Source organism: Crotalus tigris, unplaced genomic scaffold (genome assembly GCF_016545835.1).
Source record: "Crotalus tigris isolate CLP2741 ecotype Arizona unplaced genomic scaffold, ASM1654583v1 scf7180000017916.3911339, whole genome shotgun sequence".
NCBI classification, from domain to species: domain Eukaryota; kingdom Metazoa; phylum Chordata; class Lepidosauria; order Squamata; family Viperidae; genus Crotalus; species Crotalus tigris.
The window spans coordinates 2,257,045-2,276,717 of NW_024096718.1; the positions used below are offsets into that span (position 1 = coordinate 2,257,045).

General features: G+C 39.7%; 1 protein-coding gene across 3 annotated transcripts in view; it reads left to right on the plus strand.

Annotated features, from left to right (window-relative positions):
* The window catches only part of ZFC3H1 (zinc finger C3H1-type containing), a 54,846-nt gene extending 40,810 nt beyond the window's left edge, over positions 1 to 14,036 (plus strand). For all 3 annotated transcript variants that reach the window (XM_039344461.1, XM_039344459.1, XM_039344460.1), the window contains 9 exons: positions 5,552 to 5,646; positions 6,554 to 6,664; positions 7,230 to 7,334; positions 7,821 to 7,986; positions 9,463 to 9,563; positions 11,008 to 11,109; positions 11,701 to 11,740; positions 12,889 to 12,951; positions 13,077 to 14,036. In XM_039344461.1, coding sequence (XP_039200395.1) covers positions 5,552 to 5,646; positions 6,554 to 6,664; positions 7,230 to 7,334; positions 7,821 to 7,986; positions 9,463 to 9,563; positions 11,008 to 11,109; positions 11,701 to 11,740; positions 12,889 to 12,951; positions 13,077 to 13,214 — 921 coding nt within the window. In that variant the 3' untranslated portion in view covers positions 13,215 to 14,036. The remainder of the gene's footprint in view (positions 1 to 5,551; positions 5,647 to 6,553; positions 6,665 to 7,229; positions 7,335 to 7,820; positions 7,987 to 9,462; positions 9,564 to 11,007; positions 11,110 to 11,700; positions 11,741 to 12,888; positions 12,952 to 13,076) is intronic.
* The last annotated feature ends 5,637 nt before the right edge of the window (positions 14,037 to 19,673 follow it).

The following is a 19,673-nucleotide window of genomic DNA, read 5'->3' on the forward strand; positions in this document are numbered from 1 at the left end:
GGCCTTGCCTGCATCTGAGCAGGCCAAGGTGTTATTTTCTGAGCTTAAGGCCTAGAAAAGGAGGGCGAAGAGATCTTTTTTGACCACCTGTTCTCAGTTAGTCAGTGACCTTTTGTCACAGGGCCTACGCAGACAGCATTAGAACACTGTCTGGCTGCTCTTGCCATTGCCTTCTGTTCAGAGCGAGGATCGGTTTTCCATCTCTGACTGTGATCTGCGTGTTGGTTCCCCCCAGCTCTAGGTACAACTGCCTAGGAGTACCTAGATTGCAATGGCAGACAGTTCCTCGCCCCAGGCATCTCAGACCAGTGCCCCCCCCCCGCACAAGCAAAGCGCAAATCAGAATTGGACATGGGGAGGAAGAAAAAAGCTAAAACCAAACATTTGTCTTCTAAAGATACCTCCAAGTCAGCCGGGCGAGAGGCCACAAGGAGACACCTAGCACTGGAGAGAGAATTCTCCAAGGCACAAAGGCTCAGGTCCAGTGGGGCTGAAATAGTTTCCCTCGCCCCACTGGACGCCCCTTTGTCGGAACCTCAATTTGAATCATTGCAGGATGCCCCAAGGCCTCGGTCTCCTCAGGGGGAAACTGAGCAGGTTGGTCCTCCTCGTTCCTCCCCTTCACTGTCACACCATACAACTGAGAGCAGGCGTGCCTCAACGGAGGTTGGGGCCAGCTCCAGGGACCAAGGGGAAATGTGGTCCCAGGCTCAATTCCAGGCCTTTATGCACCATGCATTCAGGCAGTTTATGTCATCCACTGAAGGAAGCCAGGTGCAGTCGCATCCTACTTCTCCCACATTAGACCTAGCTCCGATGTTTCAGAAACCTCCTCACAATTAGGGGAGGAGGGGTCAGTGGAGCTAGGGGTAGCAGACACTCCTTTGTCTGAAGAGGAGGAACCAACACCTGAGCAGGTGACCTCTTCCGGTCTCTTTGATCCGTCCGTTTTTCGGTCTCTCCTCATAAAGGCCATTGACACGGTAAAATTTACCTCGGCCCAGGAGGAGGCACCATCTTCCTCGGCCAACCGGGAAGCAAACACCTTGTTTGCGGAAAAGGTCAAGGAGGACCCGCAGATCCCATGTCCACTAGTCTTCAAGACTACGGTGGAAAAGCAGTGGGCTTCACTAGCTACCACGCCTTCCCAGAGCAGTTTGGACAAGAAACTTTACAATGTCTCTTCTTCCTTCGCTTCTCTTCTAGAAGTTCCATCTGTGGATGTTCCGCTGACTTCTCTGTTCTCCAATACAGCAGTTCCCGGGGACATGGCTGAATTCTTGAAGGCTGAGGACAAAAAGTTCGAGTTCTCCTTTCGTAGAGCTCACCAATCTTCAGCTTGGGCCATAAGGGCAGCAACCTCTTCCTCCTTCTTTGCACGTTCAGCGATCATGTGGATGCAGGAACTCCAGGCGCTCATTCTGCCGGATCAGGTCAGAGCGCACCAAGCAATAGGCAAAGTCGTGGCAGCATCCGAATATATTGCGGACGCTTCCTTGCACTCGGCCAGATGATCGGCCAGATCTATTGCTGCCTCAGTGGCTTCACGCAGGCTGCTCTGGTTGAAGCAATGGTGCACTGATTTAAAGGCAAAGTGGCGCCTAGCAACATCTAAGTACAGTGGCACCCACCTTTTCGGCCCAGTCCTAGAGCCTCACATTATTGAAGGCAAGGACAAGCGCAAGGTGATGGCCCATCCCTCCAAAAAATTGGATAGACGGCCCCAGCAGGATTATCGTAGACCAGCATTCCGTCCCAGTAGCTCCTGGGCCTGGAGACAGCCCTTTCGGGCAGGGCAGTCCTGGGATTGGCCCAGAGGCTCGCGATCCTATTCTTTCAGACAGGATCACCAACAGGACCGCCAGTTTAGTGGAGCCAGGGGTCAGTCCCAGACCAAGCGCCTCTTCAGGGGATTGGGCAGTCGTCCTTACAGGCGGTCCAAATGACGCCAAGGAGGATTACCCCATTGGGGGTCGACTGGCACTGTTTTACGACATCTGGGAGAGCACAACCACGGACGCTTGGGTCAGGGAGAAAATAAGAAGGGGTCTCTCCCTAGAGTTTCGATCTTCTCCCCCAGATCGTTTCATACAGTGCCCGGTTTCAAACAATACTTCAAAAGCACAACTAGTCACGACAGCCATCGCACATTTATTAGAGATCAGAGCCATAGAAAGGGTTCCTCAGGACCAGATCGGGGAAAGGTTCTACTCCCTCCTGTTTGTAGTTCCCAAAGCCTCAGGCGGTTGGAGGGCGATACTGGACCTAAAAGGTCTAAATTACTTCCTCACTTACAGGAAATTCAAGATGCAGACCCTAAAGTCCATCTTGGCAAGTATCAGGAAGGGGGATTTCCTTTCCTCCATCGACCTGACAGAGGCTTACCTACACATTCCGATCATCCAGGAACACCGCAGGTTCCTGCGGTTCTGTTACGCACGCAGTCACTACCAGTACCGGGCCCTCCCGTTCGGCCTATCATCTGCCCCGAGGGTCTTTACAAAAGTCTTGGCCGTGCTGGCGGCTCATCTAAGGATGAAGCCCGTACGGGTACAGTGCTACCTAGACGACATACTGATACAGTCCAAATCTTTCCGATCAGGTCAGTCGGACCTGGCAATCACAATTCAAACAGTTCAGGATCATGGGTTTTCTGTGAATTTTAAAAAGAGTCACACTACCCCCACAAGACGCCTGCTCCATCTGGGAGCATTGATAGATTCCAGCCTATGCAAGGTATATCTCTCCCAGGAGCGTCAAGTCAGCATTCGGAAGCTGGCTCAGCAGATCCGAAGGGAAAAGAGGGTACCACTGGTACAACTATCCCAACTCCTGGGGAAGATGGTCTCTTGCTTGGGCATCGTTCCATGGGCCAGGCTACACTCCAGGAACCTCCAGTGATTCCTCCTTCCCTTTCAAAGACGCAAAGTCAGTGCCTCCAACAGGAAAGTCAGGGTTCCCCATCACACTCTGACCTCCCTTCTATGGACAAAGGTACCCCTTTTCAAGGAACCTCCCAGAATTACCCTGACCACAGACGACAGTCTGTTCGGTTGGGGGGCACATCTTCAGAGCCACATAGCTCAGGGTCAGTGGTCCAGTTCGGATCTGACACACAACATAAATCGGCTGGAGCTCAGGGCCATCCACCTGGCTCTCCAAAGGTTTTCTCCCCTTGTGTCAGGGAAACACGTGTTGGTCCTGACAGACAACATTGCGGCCAAGGCTCACGTAAACAAACAAGGGGGGACCCACTCTTGGTCACTCATGCAGGAAGCCCTGGCCATAGGACTTTGGGCAGAGTTCACTCTGAGTTCCATCAGAGCGGAACACATCTCGGGGGAGGCGAATCAACAGGTAGACTCCCTGAGCAGGGCCACAATGGATCACTCAGAGTGGAAACTGGACTCAGGTCTATTCAGGGAAATATCACACAGGTTCAGGCAGCCCATCTTAGATCTCTTCGCCTCCCCAAACAACGCTCAGCTCCCCAGGTTCTTTTCCCAGTTCCCGTCGAGGGGGGAGGAGGGAACGGACGCTCCCCGGAGCAGATGGCCGGAGGGCGTACTTCATGCCTTCCCTCCTCTTCTGCTACTACAAGCAACTATCCGCAAGCTCCTCCAGGAACAGGCGGAGCTGATCTTAGTTGCTCCATATTGGCCAAGACGCCTGTGGTTTGCCGACCTGGTGGACCTGTCACTCTCACCACCATGGAAGATTCCTCCGGACCGAGTTGCTCTCAGCCACGGGAACCTCCATCATCCGGACCCGCAGTGGCTTCAATTAGCCGCTTGGCACTTGAGCGGGAGAGTCTAGCCAAACAGTTTTTCTCCTCTGGGGTTATCTCTGTCATCCAGGCCTCGCGGCGTCCCTCGACCAACAGGATCTATGACGCCACTTGGAGAGGTTTCTGCTCTTGGTATACCAAAAAGCAACTTTCGCCGCTTGCTGTCACCATTCCAGACATATTGGACTTCTTACTTGAGGGGTTAACTAGAGGTCTCTCAACCAGTACCATACGTTGGTAGTTAGCTGCCTTGTCGACGGTCCTCACCTGTGACAACCAAGTTTCCCTGTCTCAACATCCAGCAGTTAGTGCCTTTCTCAAGGGTGTGGCCAATGTAGGGACACCTACAGTTCATCGTTAACCCATCCTGGGACCTGTCCAGGGTGTTACAGGCCTTAGTTTCTCCTCCATTCAAACCTCTGAGCACTTGCTCCTTTCACTTCCTTACACTGAAGGTGGCCTTCCTAGTGGCCATCACGTCACCCAGGAGAATTTCAGAATTGGCTGCCTTATTGGTCAGGGAGGACTTATGCACATTCCATGAGGACAGAGTGGTCCTCAGGCTGGATCCTGCATTCATTCCTAAGGTCAATACAGGGTTTCATCGTTCTCAGGACCTAGTCCTTCCTAACTTCTGTCCCAACCCTTCCCACCGTCTGGAAAGATGGTGGCATACCTTGGACGTGCGCAGGCCCTGCGCCATTACATTAAACGAACCTCGGTCTTCAGGAAATCTGAGGCATTATTTGTGTCCTTTCAGCCCTCTACCATGGGTCGGAAGGTCTCTTCCTCTACAATTGGTCGGAGGATTAGGGCGTGTATTTCCAGGGCTTATATTTCTCAGTCCCTTCACATATTACAGCTCACTCTACACGTAGTGCTGCTGCCTCGGCGGCCTGGTCTACCCAGGCATCACTCGAGATTTGCAGGGCAGCGACTTGGTCCTCTCCCTCCTCATTCATAAAACATTACAGAATAGATCAGTTTGCAGCAGCGGAGGCTGCTTTTGGAAGGAGAGTCCTACAGCGAGTGGTTGGTTCTCAGGGGACACAAGCCTAGACTTCCCTCCCTGTGGGGACATGAGCAGCTTTGGTATGTCCCAATCAGTGGATTCTACATCCATTCTGATGGAGAAAAGAGCGTTGTCTTACCTGAACGCTGTTAGTGTTAGTCTAGGCATGCATGTTTTTGTCTGGAGCCTTGCGTCTGGATGCTTCGCCTCGAAAAAACTGGGGAAAGTCACATCCAGAAGGAGGCGTGGCAAAGTTTTTTTGTTTCTTAGTCTGAGCAGGAGGGATTAAATTACCCAATCAATCAGTGGATTCTACACCATCCTGATGAGAAAAAGCGTTCAGGTAAGACAACGCTCTTTTTACATGTTACAAGATTTGAGATATGAATCTGAATGTTTTGGTTTATTGGGTGGATGATGTAGAACTTGGTGACAAAGGTATAATATTCCAGATGAATTTTTCATACCTTTGTTTTATATATGTGAAAGGATCTTTTGTATTCTTTATGTATAAATCACAAAAGGTTAATTTGGTCTTGTGTTGTTGCTTCTGAGTAATTTCTCTGACTATTCAGGTGCTCTCTTTTTCTGCTTCTATATAATTACTAAATTTTTACTTTTAATATTTCCATATGACAGCTCATTTAATTGAGTTAGTTTCAAAAATCATTAAAATGTTTTTAACATAATGCTGAGTTGTATTGGATATTCTTTAATGTAAGCTAACATCAAACTTAATTATTTTATGACAGAATAGATCAGATAGTATTCCTGCACTATTGCAAGCCTTTGTTGCTGCATTTTTTGAGTATGTTCCTCAAGAAAATCATCCTGTAGATTTATTACGGTAAGCCTGGCTGCTGTTTTATTCTATATTGAATTACCCTCAATTTTGCCGTGGAAATTGTGGCATACATGTATTTGTAGAAATTCTAATCATACATTGTCAAGTTCCAATCTACTAAGCATATTTTCAGGAAAATCAATTTTTTCCATTTGTCTATTTAATGAAAAGATTTCACATATTTAGTTTGTGCTTCATGCATTTAGTTCTCATTCCACTAGACAACAGTTTTGTTGCTAATACATTTTGTTTTCATACTTGTGTCAATATTATGTCCAATATTTTATTCCTGCACATAGATAAATGTTCATGCATTATTATAATCCATTATACTAGGTCTTGCTTAGAACAGTTTTTTCACTAACACACTCAGTTTTTATTGGAACATAGCCACTTCTGTATTCTTTCTGTTTTGTTAGTTTGTATTCAATTCGCTGTTACTAAAAGCAGTGCTGAAATTACTCAGTTACTCAGAGAAGCTATTCCTTTTCTCAGTTTAAAATCCTGGCTAAGCTAATCAAGTTAATTAGATGAACTGAAAAAAATAATGATGCAAATGTTAAAATTAATTTCTTTCACTCCTTCACTTCTGAAATAACCCCTAGCAGCTGCCATCTTTTAGGTTTTGTATGTCCTTTCATCAATGTATGAGTACTTGTAATTAACAATTCCTCTTATTAATTAAAATTCTATGCAACTTCTACTATTGTGCTAGTAGTACGGATGGGGAAATTTTGCACCTGCCATAATTTGCAGTTATGTGTTTGTTGCAGAATCTAATTTGATTCCTACTTAATAGCTAACATAGCATTTGGACTTTGATTTTTGCTATATGTATATAAAGTTTCTGTTGTATAATATTAGTTCTATTAGTAAACATTTTCATACTAAAAGCAGATTTTTGTTGTAGGTATTTTTTGAATTTTCCAATGTCAATTGAATTTACACCACCCTTGTATAAGGGAAATTTTATGGAAGATGTTTTAAACCAGCAGATTCCTTACCTGTGGCAGATATACTGGTGAGATTGTTTGTTTCAATGCTAATATAAATTTGCAAAGGATGCCTTATACTAAACCAGTTCTTGAAGGGCAGCCCTTCTGTCCCTGGTATATTCATCACACTTGATGAATGCAGCTTTCTCCTGTGGTATGAAAAAATGCTAGCAGTTTTTTGTATCATGTCTTTGTGTAGTGCCCTTCTGCATTTCAGTTTACAGTTTAGTGTTATGAGGTAAGGATGAGAAAAATTGGAAGTGTTTACAATCCTAAGTTCTACCTAGTGAAAAGGAGTACATACTTATTAATAAAAAATTCAGATTGTGTTAAAACAGAATCTTTTATATAAAAAGTACTAGTAAACAATGAAATCAAGGCAAGTAGAATTTTTGTTCTGCTATGCAATGTTTTGGAAGATGAAGAAAATGAGCTCAACTTCTTTACAAATCAGTGCACATAAATTGAATCATAGTTTAGTGTTGTGTTAAAACTTGAGCATATTTTGATCTTGTGATGGTTCCTCCATTGCCCTTTTCTTTTAGCAAAAGGAGTATGTGTTTGGTTACAAAAACATTTCTTTTTGTATAGTTTATACCAATCTCTTCATGGAAGTTCTATAGAAGCAACAGATGCATTTGAGGCAGCACTTGGAGCAGTCATGCAAGAGGAAATAGTTCAGCAGATTTGGATGGAGTAAGTATAAATGTGAGACATTACTTGATTATTTATTTAGCTAGCATATTTATGTATCAGATTTCTACTTGTATGCCTCTGGGTAGTTTATAGATAAAACATTAAGTGATAACAATAACTATAGTTAAAAACAAGTTAATAACCAGATTAAAACAAAGTTAAAAGAGACAATAGCAAAATTAAAAGGCAGAGGGAGTACCTTCAGCCCACCAGTCACTCCCCATGTTGCATGGCACTCTTGGACCCCCAGGCCAGTTGGCAGAGCCAAACTCTTTAACACGCTTCTGAAAGGCCAGGAAAGTGAGGATTTGTCTCATCTCTCATATAAAACCCAAGAATGCAGATGAACAACCATCACTTGAGCTTATATAACAACTCTGCAAGCTGTCCCTGGAATCTCCAAGACTGAAAAATCTGTGTTTTGAGGGTCTTTAATAAAATAGCACATTCAGAAGTATTCAGATGTGTTTTACTTGTATTTTCCAGTTACCTTGTTTTCATCAATGACAAAATTGTCAAATCCAACAATCAAGTTCAAGAATTCAAGCTTTTTACTGACCTTGTGAACAGATGTCTTGTTACAATCTCAACACGTTACCCTATTCCATTTAGCACTGCTGATTACTGGACCAACTATGAATTTCATAATAAGGTACAGTATTTCAAAATCCACAGTAAAGCACACCTCTACTGTAAGCAACATTACAAGCAAAGTTGAGATCTTTGATTAGCCAAAATATTATAAGGACCCATCGAAGCTTGGGAGAGGGCAAAAGAAAATGTGATGTTCAAGTCAACACTTTTAGGTGGAATGGAGGGAGAAACATAATAATGATGGATCCTTGGTGCTCTCTGAATTTGGGTTGTTTTCTTGCAGACATTTCATTACCCAATTAGGTAACCTCATCAATGCTGATATTTACCTACCCTTAATGAAATGTCTGCAAGAAAACAACCAAGCTTAGAGAGTACCAAGGACCCTTCATTTCAACCCTGAGATATAAATATTGTCCTGTATCGAAACTTAATGGTATTATAATAGTTTCAGGTTACTTGCATTGAAAGAGGTATCATGGCTGTATTTTCATTGTGCCTATGGTTCAAATTAATTGAATCAGAATCGCCTGCAATATTAATTAGGAAGGTTTGCCTTTTAGCAAGATTGGTGTTTATCTACCTTATTTCCTTTTCATCACTGCTGTAATAGTACATCCGAGAGTTCCTTGGACATTTGATTGGTATTTTTATTCTTTTATTTTATTCTTTCCATCTTCTGCTAGCTATTGTTTTTCTGCGTTGTTTTTATTTTATCTTCCCCTTTTTATTCCTCTTCACTGTTTGCCATGTACCGATAACCCTGAAGGCACCATTTAATAGGTGCACCAAATACAGTAGTAAGCTGCTGACTATCTAAGGAAATTACTTGTCTCCTTTCTACTTGGAGGAATGGAAATAACCTTACAAAGCAAGTCATATGCAGTTGGTCTTCAAGACTGAGAATACTTTTGTGTGGTCGAGTATTGAAGCTTGTCCATATCCTTATCTCTTCAGACTGTGCCCAGAAAAATGTTAGTTCCATCTGGGTCCTTGGAGTCTGAAGCTAATAGCAAAGGCATCAGTTCTGTTTCAGAGCTCAACTGGACCATCATCACATAGCACAACCTTCATTTTGGCTTACTCCTCCTTTATCAAAAGCCAGCAATTGCAGAGTTTTTTCCATTAAAATCTGCAAAAAATACAAGAATCAAGATAATCAGATACCTTCCAATGATGTTACTTCTTATTCTCTCATGATTTGGACCCAGGAAGGTGTATTGTTTGCTTGCTTGAATTATTTTTAAAAATAATAAAGGCAGGATTAAAAACAAACAAACGAATCCCCAATAGAGCTGCTTATGCATGCCAGTCTGAAGCTAGATGGCATGCTTCTTCTTTCTGTGAAACAACTAGGTAAAGTGATGTATGATGGGATATCCCCAAATTGTCTTATTTTGATAGATATCAGTCAGTCCAACTTAACTCTGAATTCAAAAGTATGCATGCTATTTTCTCATTCATTACACTAGAGGACAGGGTTTTAAAACTAAATAAATGGAAGCTTCTAATATTTTCAAAATCAACCTTTCAGGTAATTTCCTTTTATCTGAGTTGTGTTCCAAAGACTCAGCATTCCAAAGCTTTGGAACGGTTTTGTTCTACCATGCCTTCGAATCCTGGACTTGCATTCAAGTAAGAAATATTACTGGGAGCATCTAAAAGTTTATATGTGTGCTTCTTTTTATTCTTTGAAATCCAGGGCAGTGTTGGAAAGAAATTAGGTAAATGAGCTGTGTGAATAGTAACTCTCTGAAAACTGAACTAGACTGAATTTGGTGTGAGAGGTGAAGCTGGCAATAGAAAAATTGATTCTGAAAAGGGTTGGATCAGGCTGGGGGTTATGAGAAAAACCTGTAGAAGAAGCATTTGGACAACCATTTAAAATACTCTTGACTTCCCACCTCCTCTTCCTCCCTCCCAGTCTTCCGATCCAGTGTCCTGAGCCTATATAGAGTTGCAGCTTAGAAAGTTTGTTGAAAGGTGAAAATAATCTTCTTAGCATCCTAGTTCCCTAAACATAAATATGGTTCTTAAACTATAAATATTATCCAGCAAGTCTATAAGAAAATATTGGGCACAGTAATAGTTTAGTGCTCTTTAGATAAACTAGAGCAAATTGTTATGTTAAATGTATTTTCCCCATTGCTTTTTGACTTATGCACAACCCAGAGGAGCATTTTGGTGGAACTTGATTTCATTTAAAAATCACACAATTGAAAGTTTGTTCAGGAACTAAAAGAAGCAAACGCCATACACTGAATTCAAAAACTGACATTAAATTAGGAAATGAATGCAAGCAGATGGCTCAAGAGATGTTTTCATTAGCATTAAGCCAGCCAGCATTTAATCTTTAATAATTTCAGTCTTTTGAGTAGGCCTACCTATTGTCTATTAATTAACTAATTAATATTAGTAATTGGTATCAAATAGCAATAACTAATTAATAAATAGGAATCTTAGTAAACAGTTTTTTGATCTCTTCATAGAAATGTTCATTTATTGTGCTGCATTTACCGATATTAAAACCAGTGCCCATAGAGATACATTGGGACAATTTCTAAGTAATTATCTGCCTGACCAGGTCAATGTTTTTCATCCCAATCTTTTCATCACTTCTCCCTTCATACCAAATTTTCTGTTCAGTTTTCAGAGTTTATTCTAGTAGCAGAGTCCCAATCCCAATATAATTTCTTTCGAAAGAAAAAGAGATAAAAAGTATATTAATATGTATTTTAGTAACATGTTTTCTGGAGTAATTTAGCCTGGTTGTTTTAGCTGAAGTTATTCTGACAGTGTCAAGCAATAACAGTGGTTTACCGATAGACCAATTACTGAAGGAGGTTACAAACTCCCCCTTCACTGGAAGTGTTTAAGCAGAGACTGGTCAGTCACCTATTGAGCAATTAAGATTTCTGCCCTGAGCAGAAATTGGTGTCAATCTCTAATAAATATTAGTTTGAACCCTCAACTTGTATTTGCATTCAGTTTTCCTTTTCTGGAGATTAAAAAAAAGTTTTATTTAACATGTTGATTTAGCTATTACTATATTTTCTCATATACTTCTTTGTAATTGCAGGTTGCTACAGCAGTATTGGGAAGAAAACAATGTTCAAATTTTGAAACTGCAAGCCAAGATGTTTACATATAATATGCCAACCTGCCTGGCCATCTGGAAAATGTAATTCAACAGTCATACACCTGTTAAGATAGATACTGTTGTAGTTTTCATTGTTTAAAAAGGTTTGCTTCATAAAACTGAAATAGCCTTCAAATTAGTTTCTACTAGAAAGGTTTTTCATTGTAGTCCAATTCACACTCTTTGGTTTAGAAATGTACACGATACTAAAGCGAGGACCTTGCTTTCCCATTCAAAAATACTTCAGAAGTAAGTATATTTTGTGTATATAAGTAAGGAAAAAATGATTTATTTCCTTGTTGCTACTTTGGAGTGTTGTACTATTCAAATTATTGACTTCTGTTTCCTCCTCCTTTCTACCCTCCCCTTTATATATCATAATAGCACTATCCAGTGATGATGAACTGATCATTGTCTGCAGTGTTTGTACATAATGGGAACAACTGAAATGTCTTGCTCATGTAAGATTGTTTAAAAAATGGATCTTTTTTGTCTCTTCACTATAGATTATCATCATTGGGAGTTAGTCTATTACTTTCCAGGATTTTATAGTTTCATTCCATATCCAGTGTTCCTCCCTTAAAGATACTCAGTATTCAGTAAAAATAAATCATTTTTATTTCTTCCCTTCAGAGCCATTGCTGCTGAATGCTTTTTAAAGGGACAAAGAGAGGTATGTAAGGAAAATATACTAAATAGAAATAATTTGAGAATAATTGTTCCAAAGGTTCTAAATTTGTCTCATCTCTTTTTTAAATTCTATTTAAAAAGAACAAGCAGCAATGCTGTTAAGAATAAAAAAGCAATGGTAGTTTCTTTTGTAGGAAAAAAAACCTAGTAATGCTTTTCAGTATTCAGAGCTTGTACTATTGGATAAATTTTACATAACAACAAGCCATGAATTCTGGTTTTACAAAATATGAATTAATTTGCTCCTCATTCATATTACAGGTAAATAAATCAAAAAGTGAAATAGTTTGATCTGATGTCAAAACTTAATAGTCAGGGCCCCTGGGCCAATCACAGTATTTATTAATAACTTTTTATTAATAACTTTACATTAATTACATGTGTTAATTATACTTCTTAATTAATTACGTAGTCCATAATTCAGACACTAGGTGAAGCTATCGTCTTCCTGGTTTACTTGCTTGAAAGAAGAAAGTAAAGCAGGAGCAGATAAGCTAGGTGTGCATATGTGTACCTAAAATACATTCCAGCAATTTTTTTTAATTTGTTGTTTGCAAACAATCCATTATGTTCATTTGAAAAAACAAAAGAAAAGGCATGTGGTTCAGTCTCTTCTGTCAGATGCAGTAACAATATATACTGCTCAAAAAAATAAAGGGAACAGAAACGTATAGGATCCTATATGTTTGTGTTCCCTTTTTTTTTTTTTTGAGCAGTATATTTGCACCACTTTAGTACCCTTGTGTACCATCCTAAAGTCCTTTCACATGCTAATTGGGTTGACTTAAATTCAATCCCTTTGACCTTATGACAATATAATTCTACCTATACCTGCTTAGTGAGCTTTATTCCCAGATAAACAGTTTTAAGGATTTGATGCACAAACAAAAGTTTTGTTTTAAAATAAGACAATATGAAGTTTTATTCTAAGATAGAAAATCATGTTTTTGTATTAATTGAAATATGCTGGATTTAACTTTTTTTTTAAAAAAAAATGAGGTTACTAGTAGCTATGTATAATCAGTGTGATAAACTGATCAAGACAGTTTGATGTAGAGATGAATGAGAAAAATATTTATTGAGTGATAACATCAAATTGTTTTTTGTTTTTTTTTTGTCTCTCCTTTACAGGTCCATCACTTATATCAGAGAGCCTTTCAGAAGTTACCTCTTTGTGCAACCCTGTGGAAAGATGTAATGTTTTCTCCTTATGTTTCAGTTTAAGGTTTCATTTCAATTTTCTGCATATCCCATGTCCATTGATGTGGTGATATTCAAGCTCTGGCTAAATCTCATGTCTGCTTCCCCATCTCTTACAGCAGTTCCTATTTGAAGCATCAGAAGGAGGTAAAACTGATAACCTGAGAAAACTAGTTTCCAAGTGCCAAGAGGTTGGAGTCAGCCTAGATGAGCTTTTAAATTTAAACACTTACAGAACAGAAAGCACGAATCACTGAACGCTGGGTGCAGTCAGTACTAAGTCCTCTCAAATGCCAAAATCATTTTGAATGATTCTCCAGGCTGATCTCTGGCTTTAGGCTTGTGTAAAGCAGATGAGCCATGCTGAGCAGCTCAAGTCTCTTTGGCTTGCTTTCCTTGAACCTGGAAACAATTAACATGGCGCCTTCTTGGATAAATGATGCCCTCTATGGCCTGCTTCTGGGCCCTGCCAGACTCTCATAACATCATGTACGTAAGTATAGCTCATCCCAATGACAGACATAAAATGTATTAATTTTTTAAAAACTTGCTTCTTTTCATTTTCTTTTGTGCTATTACTGATTTCACTTGACACTCACACTGATGCCTAAAAGATCTATGTTTGGAATTAATAATGAGGGCCCTGTTTACATGAAAAACAACCAGTCTGTTTTGTTTTACTTTTTATTTCCCTGTCCTTGTTTCCCAGTCCCTTTTTTTTCAGAGATTTGTTTTGATTGCAGGATTTAAACAAAAACAACCGTTCTTAAGCAAAGTACCTGCCATGGCCACAAGTATGATTTTTGTACTTGGAGGCTATGAGGGTAGCTTAATGCCCTTTCTGCATTTGGACTTGTGGCAGAGACTAAAACTTGAAGAACACAATTTCTATTACAAATGCCAGTGCATCAGAACCTCAAGAGTGATCAATTCTATTATGTGCAATTTTTGTAAAGAAATTTTAATTTATAATAAAAGTTTAACAGTTAATAATATTGAACTGATTTGTATTAAGATACTACACTGTAGTATTACTGTTTATACAAAGATATTTTGAATATACGTTTTTAAAAATCTGTTGTCTTTGTTGTCTTTTACTAGATAGTACAAATGTGGTTTCTGTTTCCATTCTTTTTTTTAAACATCACACAACAGTGGGACAGCTAACAATCTTTTCAGAGCACAAAGTCATAAATAGTAGTAGTAATAAAATAATAAAGTTAAAGTAGTGATAAAGATAAAATAGTAAAGATACTACTAGTAGTAATAGTAGTAGATCAGGCTACTAGACATTTGTCCAGTGTTTTTTTTTAACCAGACTGAAAATATGTACTACAAAAAGTATATCATAAACAATCAAAATGTTTGCATCCTAGAATCACACTGCATTGTCTTGTGCAAGTTTTAATTAATCTTTTGTGGTCATTCATGATTAGTATACATATATAGAAACCCACTAGCTATTCCTTTTCTGGGTTATCCGTCAGTGGTATCATGTAGACAGCAAAAGAAGTAAATAGTATGTAAAAGAAGTTGAAAGCACAAGGCAAGAGGAAGGAAAAGAACATTTAGCTAGATTTAGTTTACATCAGCTATGTTCAATACCATTCCACACATTTCTATCTTTACAAATCATTCTTGCTTCCACTATGTATATACTAAATACATTTTAAGCTCCTCAATCCTGTCTTTGAGGCTGCCACCAATTCCATCACTGTCTTACTCTTCCCCTTGCTCTCAATTCATTCACTCTTGAGGGAATGGAGCTAACCTAATGTTGGGTGGGGGGGTGGGGGAGAATATTTCATAAGATGGACACTATGGCAGGGAAGGCTTTTGCCTCCTGGGACCCACCAAATGTAGTACATATTACAATAGTCCAATTTGGAGGTGACTAAGGCATGAGTGACTGTGAGCAGAACTTTCTGTTCCAGGAACAGGGCCAACTGGTATACAACCTGAAGCTAGGTAAAGGCCCTTTTAATCACAATTGCCTTCAACTAGGGGTTGAGATGTACTGTAATCGTCCTATCTGGGGCAGTGCAACTTTATATCCAGTGCATTGCAGATTATCAGCTGTATTACCCATGCTTACATGCATCATTCCTTAATAGTCTCATTTGGGCCAGTATACCACAAATGGAACCAAAGTCTTATTTTGTTGAAGTGTGCTCATGCTGTTCAGTTCAATGCAACTAAAATCTCTAGACATTACTTTGCAACTACTAGCTTGCCTGCATCCCACCAGCACGGAGATACACAAAGTGTACTGGTACACTCACCATGCAATTATAATTAGAAAAAGAGTCCTTTGTTTCATAGCCTGATGGTCCAAGTATAGTCCTCTTTGTTTATTGGCAATTATTAATTTAAACATTCAACAAATATACTTCAGTTAAACTGACTTTATCCGATTACCCCATCAATTAAGATTATGTGCATAAATGGAATTCTATTTACCAGAAATGTGAATGCAACAGTTAGTGTTAATAAATATGAAGAATTGTAACTTTTTTTAGGCAACTGATCCTACTTTATAAAACCTTTGACATCTTATTTCTGTTTGTTCCCAGAGAAACCAGTCTGAATAGTCTCCTCACAAAATACTATAATTTTGATTGGTATCCGATTTAAAACTGAGCTTGTATGTATAAAATTGGTAATGTTTCCAAAGTGAATTTGTTGCAGAAGAATGCCCAAATTCAGTTTGAATATTTTAAGTCCCAACTATGTCACTTTTTCAAGTATCTCTTTCCCTTAATTAATCCTCCTCCTGAATAAAAATCTTCATGGAACCTAGCTATTGGTGATTATATATGAAGTATCATTTGAGCAGATTTTTTAACTAAAGCTATCAGGAGTCCATATTCTTTTAATAGTTCCATCACCCCAAAAGGTATGTATTGAAGATGGGGTGGGGGTGCATAAACATTGACTTCAAGCACAGGTTGAATGGAAGAGAGAACAAAGGAAAATACTTTTTCAAACCTGAGAGGGTAGCAGAACACCACCAGTACACAGTTGCAATTTTTGAGTAGCATATAACAGTTAATGGTGAAATCCTATTAAAAAAAAAAATCTAAATCTGAAGGAGCTATTGCTGAATATAGCCCATCTCACAAATGTGACACTCGGCAGCACACAATAAAAGTAAAACCATTAACTATGTAAAACCAGGGGAGAACGCCATCAAGATCTTAAATATGTTATACAGTGAGGGGAAAAAAACTATTTGATCCCCTGCTGATTTTGTACGTTTTTCCACTGACAAAGCAATGATCAGTCTATAATTTTAATGGTTTATTTTAACAGAAACAGAATAACAAAAAAATTCAGAAAAATGCATTTGAAAAAAGTTATAAATAGATTTGCATTTTAATAAGTGAAATATTTGATCAGCAAGATTTCTGGCTCCCAGGTGTCTTTTATACACGTAACGAGCTAATATTAGGAGCACTCTCTTAAAGGGACCTAATCTCAGCTTGTTACTTGTATAAAAGACACATATCCACAGAAGCAATCAATCAGATTCCAAACTCTCCACCATGGCTAAGACCAAAGAGCTAACCAAAAATGTCAGAGACAAGATTGTAGACTTACATAAGACTGGAATGGGCTTTAAGACTCACCAAGCAGCTTGGTGAGAAGCTGACAACGGTGCAATTATTCGCAAATGGAAGAAATATAAAATAACTCAAATCTCCCTTGGTCTGGGGCTCCATGCAAGATCTCACCTTGTGGAGGTTCAATGATCATGAGAATGTGAGGAATCAGCCCAGAATTAGATAGCAGGATCTTGTCAATGATCTCAAGGCAGCTGGGACCATAGTCAACAAGAAAACAATTGGAAACACACTATGCCATGAAGGACTGAAATCCTGCAGCACCCACAAGGTCCCTCTGCTCAAGAAAGCACATGTACAGGCCCGTCTGAAGTTTGCCAATGAACATCTGAATGATTCAGAGGAGAACTGGGCGAAAGGGTTGTGGTCAGATGAGACCAAAATCAAGCTCTTTGGCATCAACTCAACTTGCCATCTTTGGAGGAGGAAGAATGCTGCCTACGACCCCAAGAACATCATCCCCATCGTCAAACATGGAGGTGGAAACATGCTTTTAATATAATAATAAGTGAGGCACTACCTTGACGTGGTTGTGGGGCACAAAACCCTCTAACTAAAGAAATAAAAGAATTGAAACAAAGAATAACTGAGCATCTTGAACAGCACAAAAACAACAGAATAAGGCTGCCTGCATTGAAGCTTGTTCCAAAGAAACAGCTAGCACAAGCATTAAAAGATGCAAATACTGCAATATCAAGTATAAGCACCAATTCACTGCAAGAAACAAACCAACTAATGTACAGCACAGCTGCAGTTATAACTGAACACCTGGGATGCAAAATCAACAAAGAAGAAAAACAAACAAACAGTGCACCAGAAAAATGGAAGGTTAGACTAGAAAATAAGATCAGCAAGTTAAGATCACATGCAAGCAAGCTAGAACAGATGAAAGAAAAGAAGCTGAAGAACAAGAAGACCAAAGAATACCTAATCAAGAAATACCACTTAGAAACAAGGAAGATCAAGTAAGCACTGGAAATAATAAAGCAACAAATAACAGCTATAGCCAGGAAAATCAGTAGATATGAAGCTCGAATTGCAAACTATAGGCAGAACCTCCAATTTCAATCCAATCAGAAACGTTTCTACCAGTCCATCAATGGAGAAACTTCAAGGAATCAGTCAGTACCTGACAAGGAAGAAACAGTGCTGTTCTGGAAGCAGATATGGGATAACCCAAAGAAATATAACAAGGATGCGGCTTGGTTAAAAGAGATGGATGCAAATAAAACAGAAGTTGAAATGAAAGAACTAGTAATAACAACAAAAATGGTAGAAAAAAGAGCAAGGAAAATCAAAAATTGGTCAGCGCCAGGTGAAGATGAACTGCATGGGTTTTGGTTGAAACATCTAACTGTTATACACCCACTCATTGCCAAGCAATTCAACAATATACTACAAGGAGGAGAAATTGAAAAGTGGCTAACAACTGGGAAAACCTACCTAATAATGAAAAATCCAGCAAAAGGGGCAACACCAGGTAACTACAGGCCAATTACCTGCTTACCACCAACTTTCAAATTACTAACTGGTGTGGTAGCTGATGCAGTACAACAGCATCTAGTTGAAAACAATCTCTTTCCACCTGAGCAGAAAGGAAACCGCCCCAATAGCAGAGGAACAAAAGATCACCTCCTAATAGACAAAATGATCTTGGAAAACTGCAAGAGAAGGAAGACCAACCTGAATGTGGCATGGATTGACTACAAAAAGGCATTTGACTCTCTGCCACATGATTGGATAATCAAGTGCCTAGAAATAACAGGAGTCAGTAGAAACATCAGAAAATTTGTGCAAAGATCTATGGCACAATGGAAGACACAGTTGCAGATCAATGGTGAGAGACTGGGAGAGGTTAATATCAAGAGAGGAATATTTCAAGGAGATTCATTATCACCGTTACTATTTGTTATTGCACTGTTTCCTCTGTCAACAATACTGAATAACTCAGGACATGGCTATCAAACATCAAAAACATCTGCCAGACTATCCCATCTCCTTTATATGGATGATCTGAAGCTGTATGGAAAAACATCATCTGAAATAGAATCGCTGCTCCACACTGTCCGTATATATAGCCAAGATATTGTAATGGAGTTTGGCTTGGACAAATGTGCCACGCTTACTATCAAACAAGGAAAAATAATGAAAACTGAAGGAATCAAGATGCCCCACGAAAATAACATTAAGAGTCTGGATGAGGAAGAATACTACAAATACTTGGGTATCCTTCAAGCTGACACCATCAAGCACACTGAAGTCAAGAAAAAGATTAGAGGTGAATACATCAAGAGAGTGAAGAAGATCTTAAAGGCCAAACTCAATGGAGGAAATACCATAAAGGCAATCAACACCTGGGCAATTCCAGTCATTAGGTACACAGCTGGAATAGTGGACTGGATTCAAGCAGAACTAAAAGCAATGGATAGGAAGACCAGAAAAATAATGACAATGAATCATGCCCTTCATCCACGCAGTGACATTGATAGACTTATCTACCAAGGCAAATAGGTGGGCGTGGAATGCTACAAGTACATCAGATGGTTGAAGAAGAAAAAATGGCTTTGGAAGAATATCTGAAGAACAATGATGAAGATGCACTGAAATTAGTATATCAGGAAGGCTTACTGACTACTGGAGATACCAAACTGGCCTACAAGAAAGACCAAATGAAGAACAGAATAGAGGCATGGGAAGACAAAGCATTACATGGCCAATACATTAAAAAAATAGCTGGGAAAGCAGATAATAATAAAACCTGGCAATGGCTAAGAGCAGGAAAATTGAAGAAAGAGACCGATGGACTAATTCTGGCTGCACAAGACCAAGCCTTAAGGACAAATGCATATAAAGTCAAAATTGAGAAGACAGCAACAGACAGTAAGTGCCGCCTATGCAAAGAAGCTGAAGAAACAGTGGACCACCTGGTAAGATGTTGCAAGAAGATTGCACAGACTGACTACAAGCAGTGGCATGACAAAGTAGCAACAATGGTGCATTGGAAGATCTGCAAAAAATATCATTTGCCTATAAGCAAAAACTGGTGGATCATAAAATAGAGAAAGTCATAAAAAATGATAAAATTAAACTGCT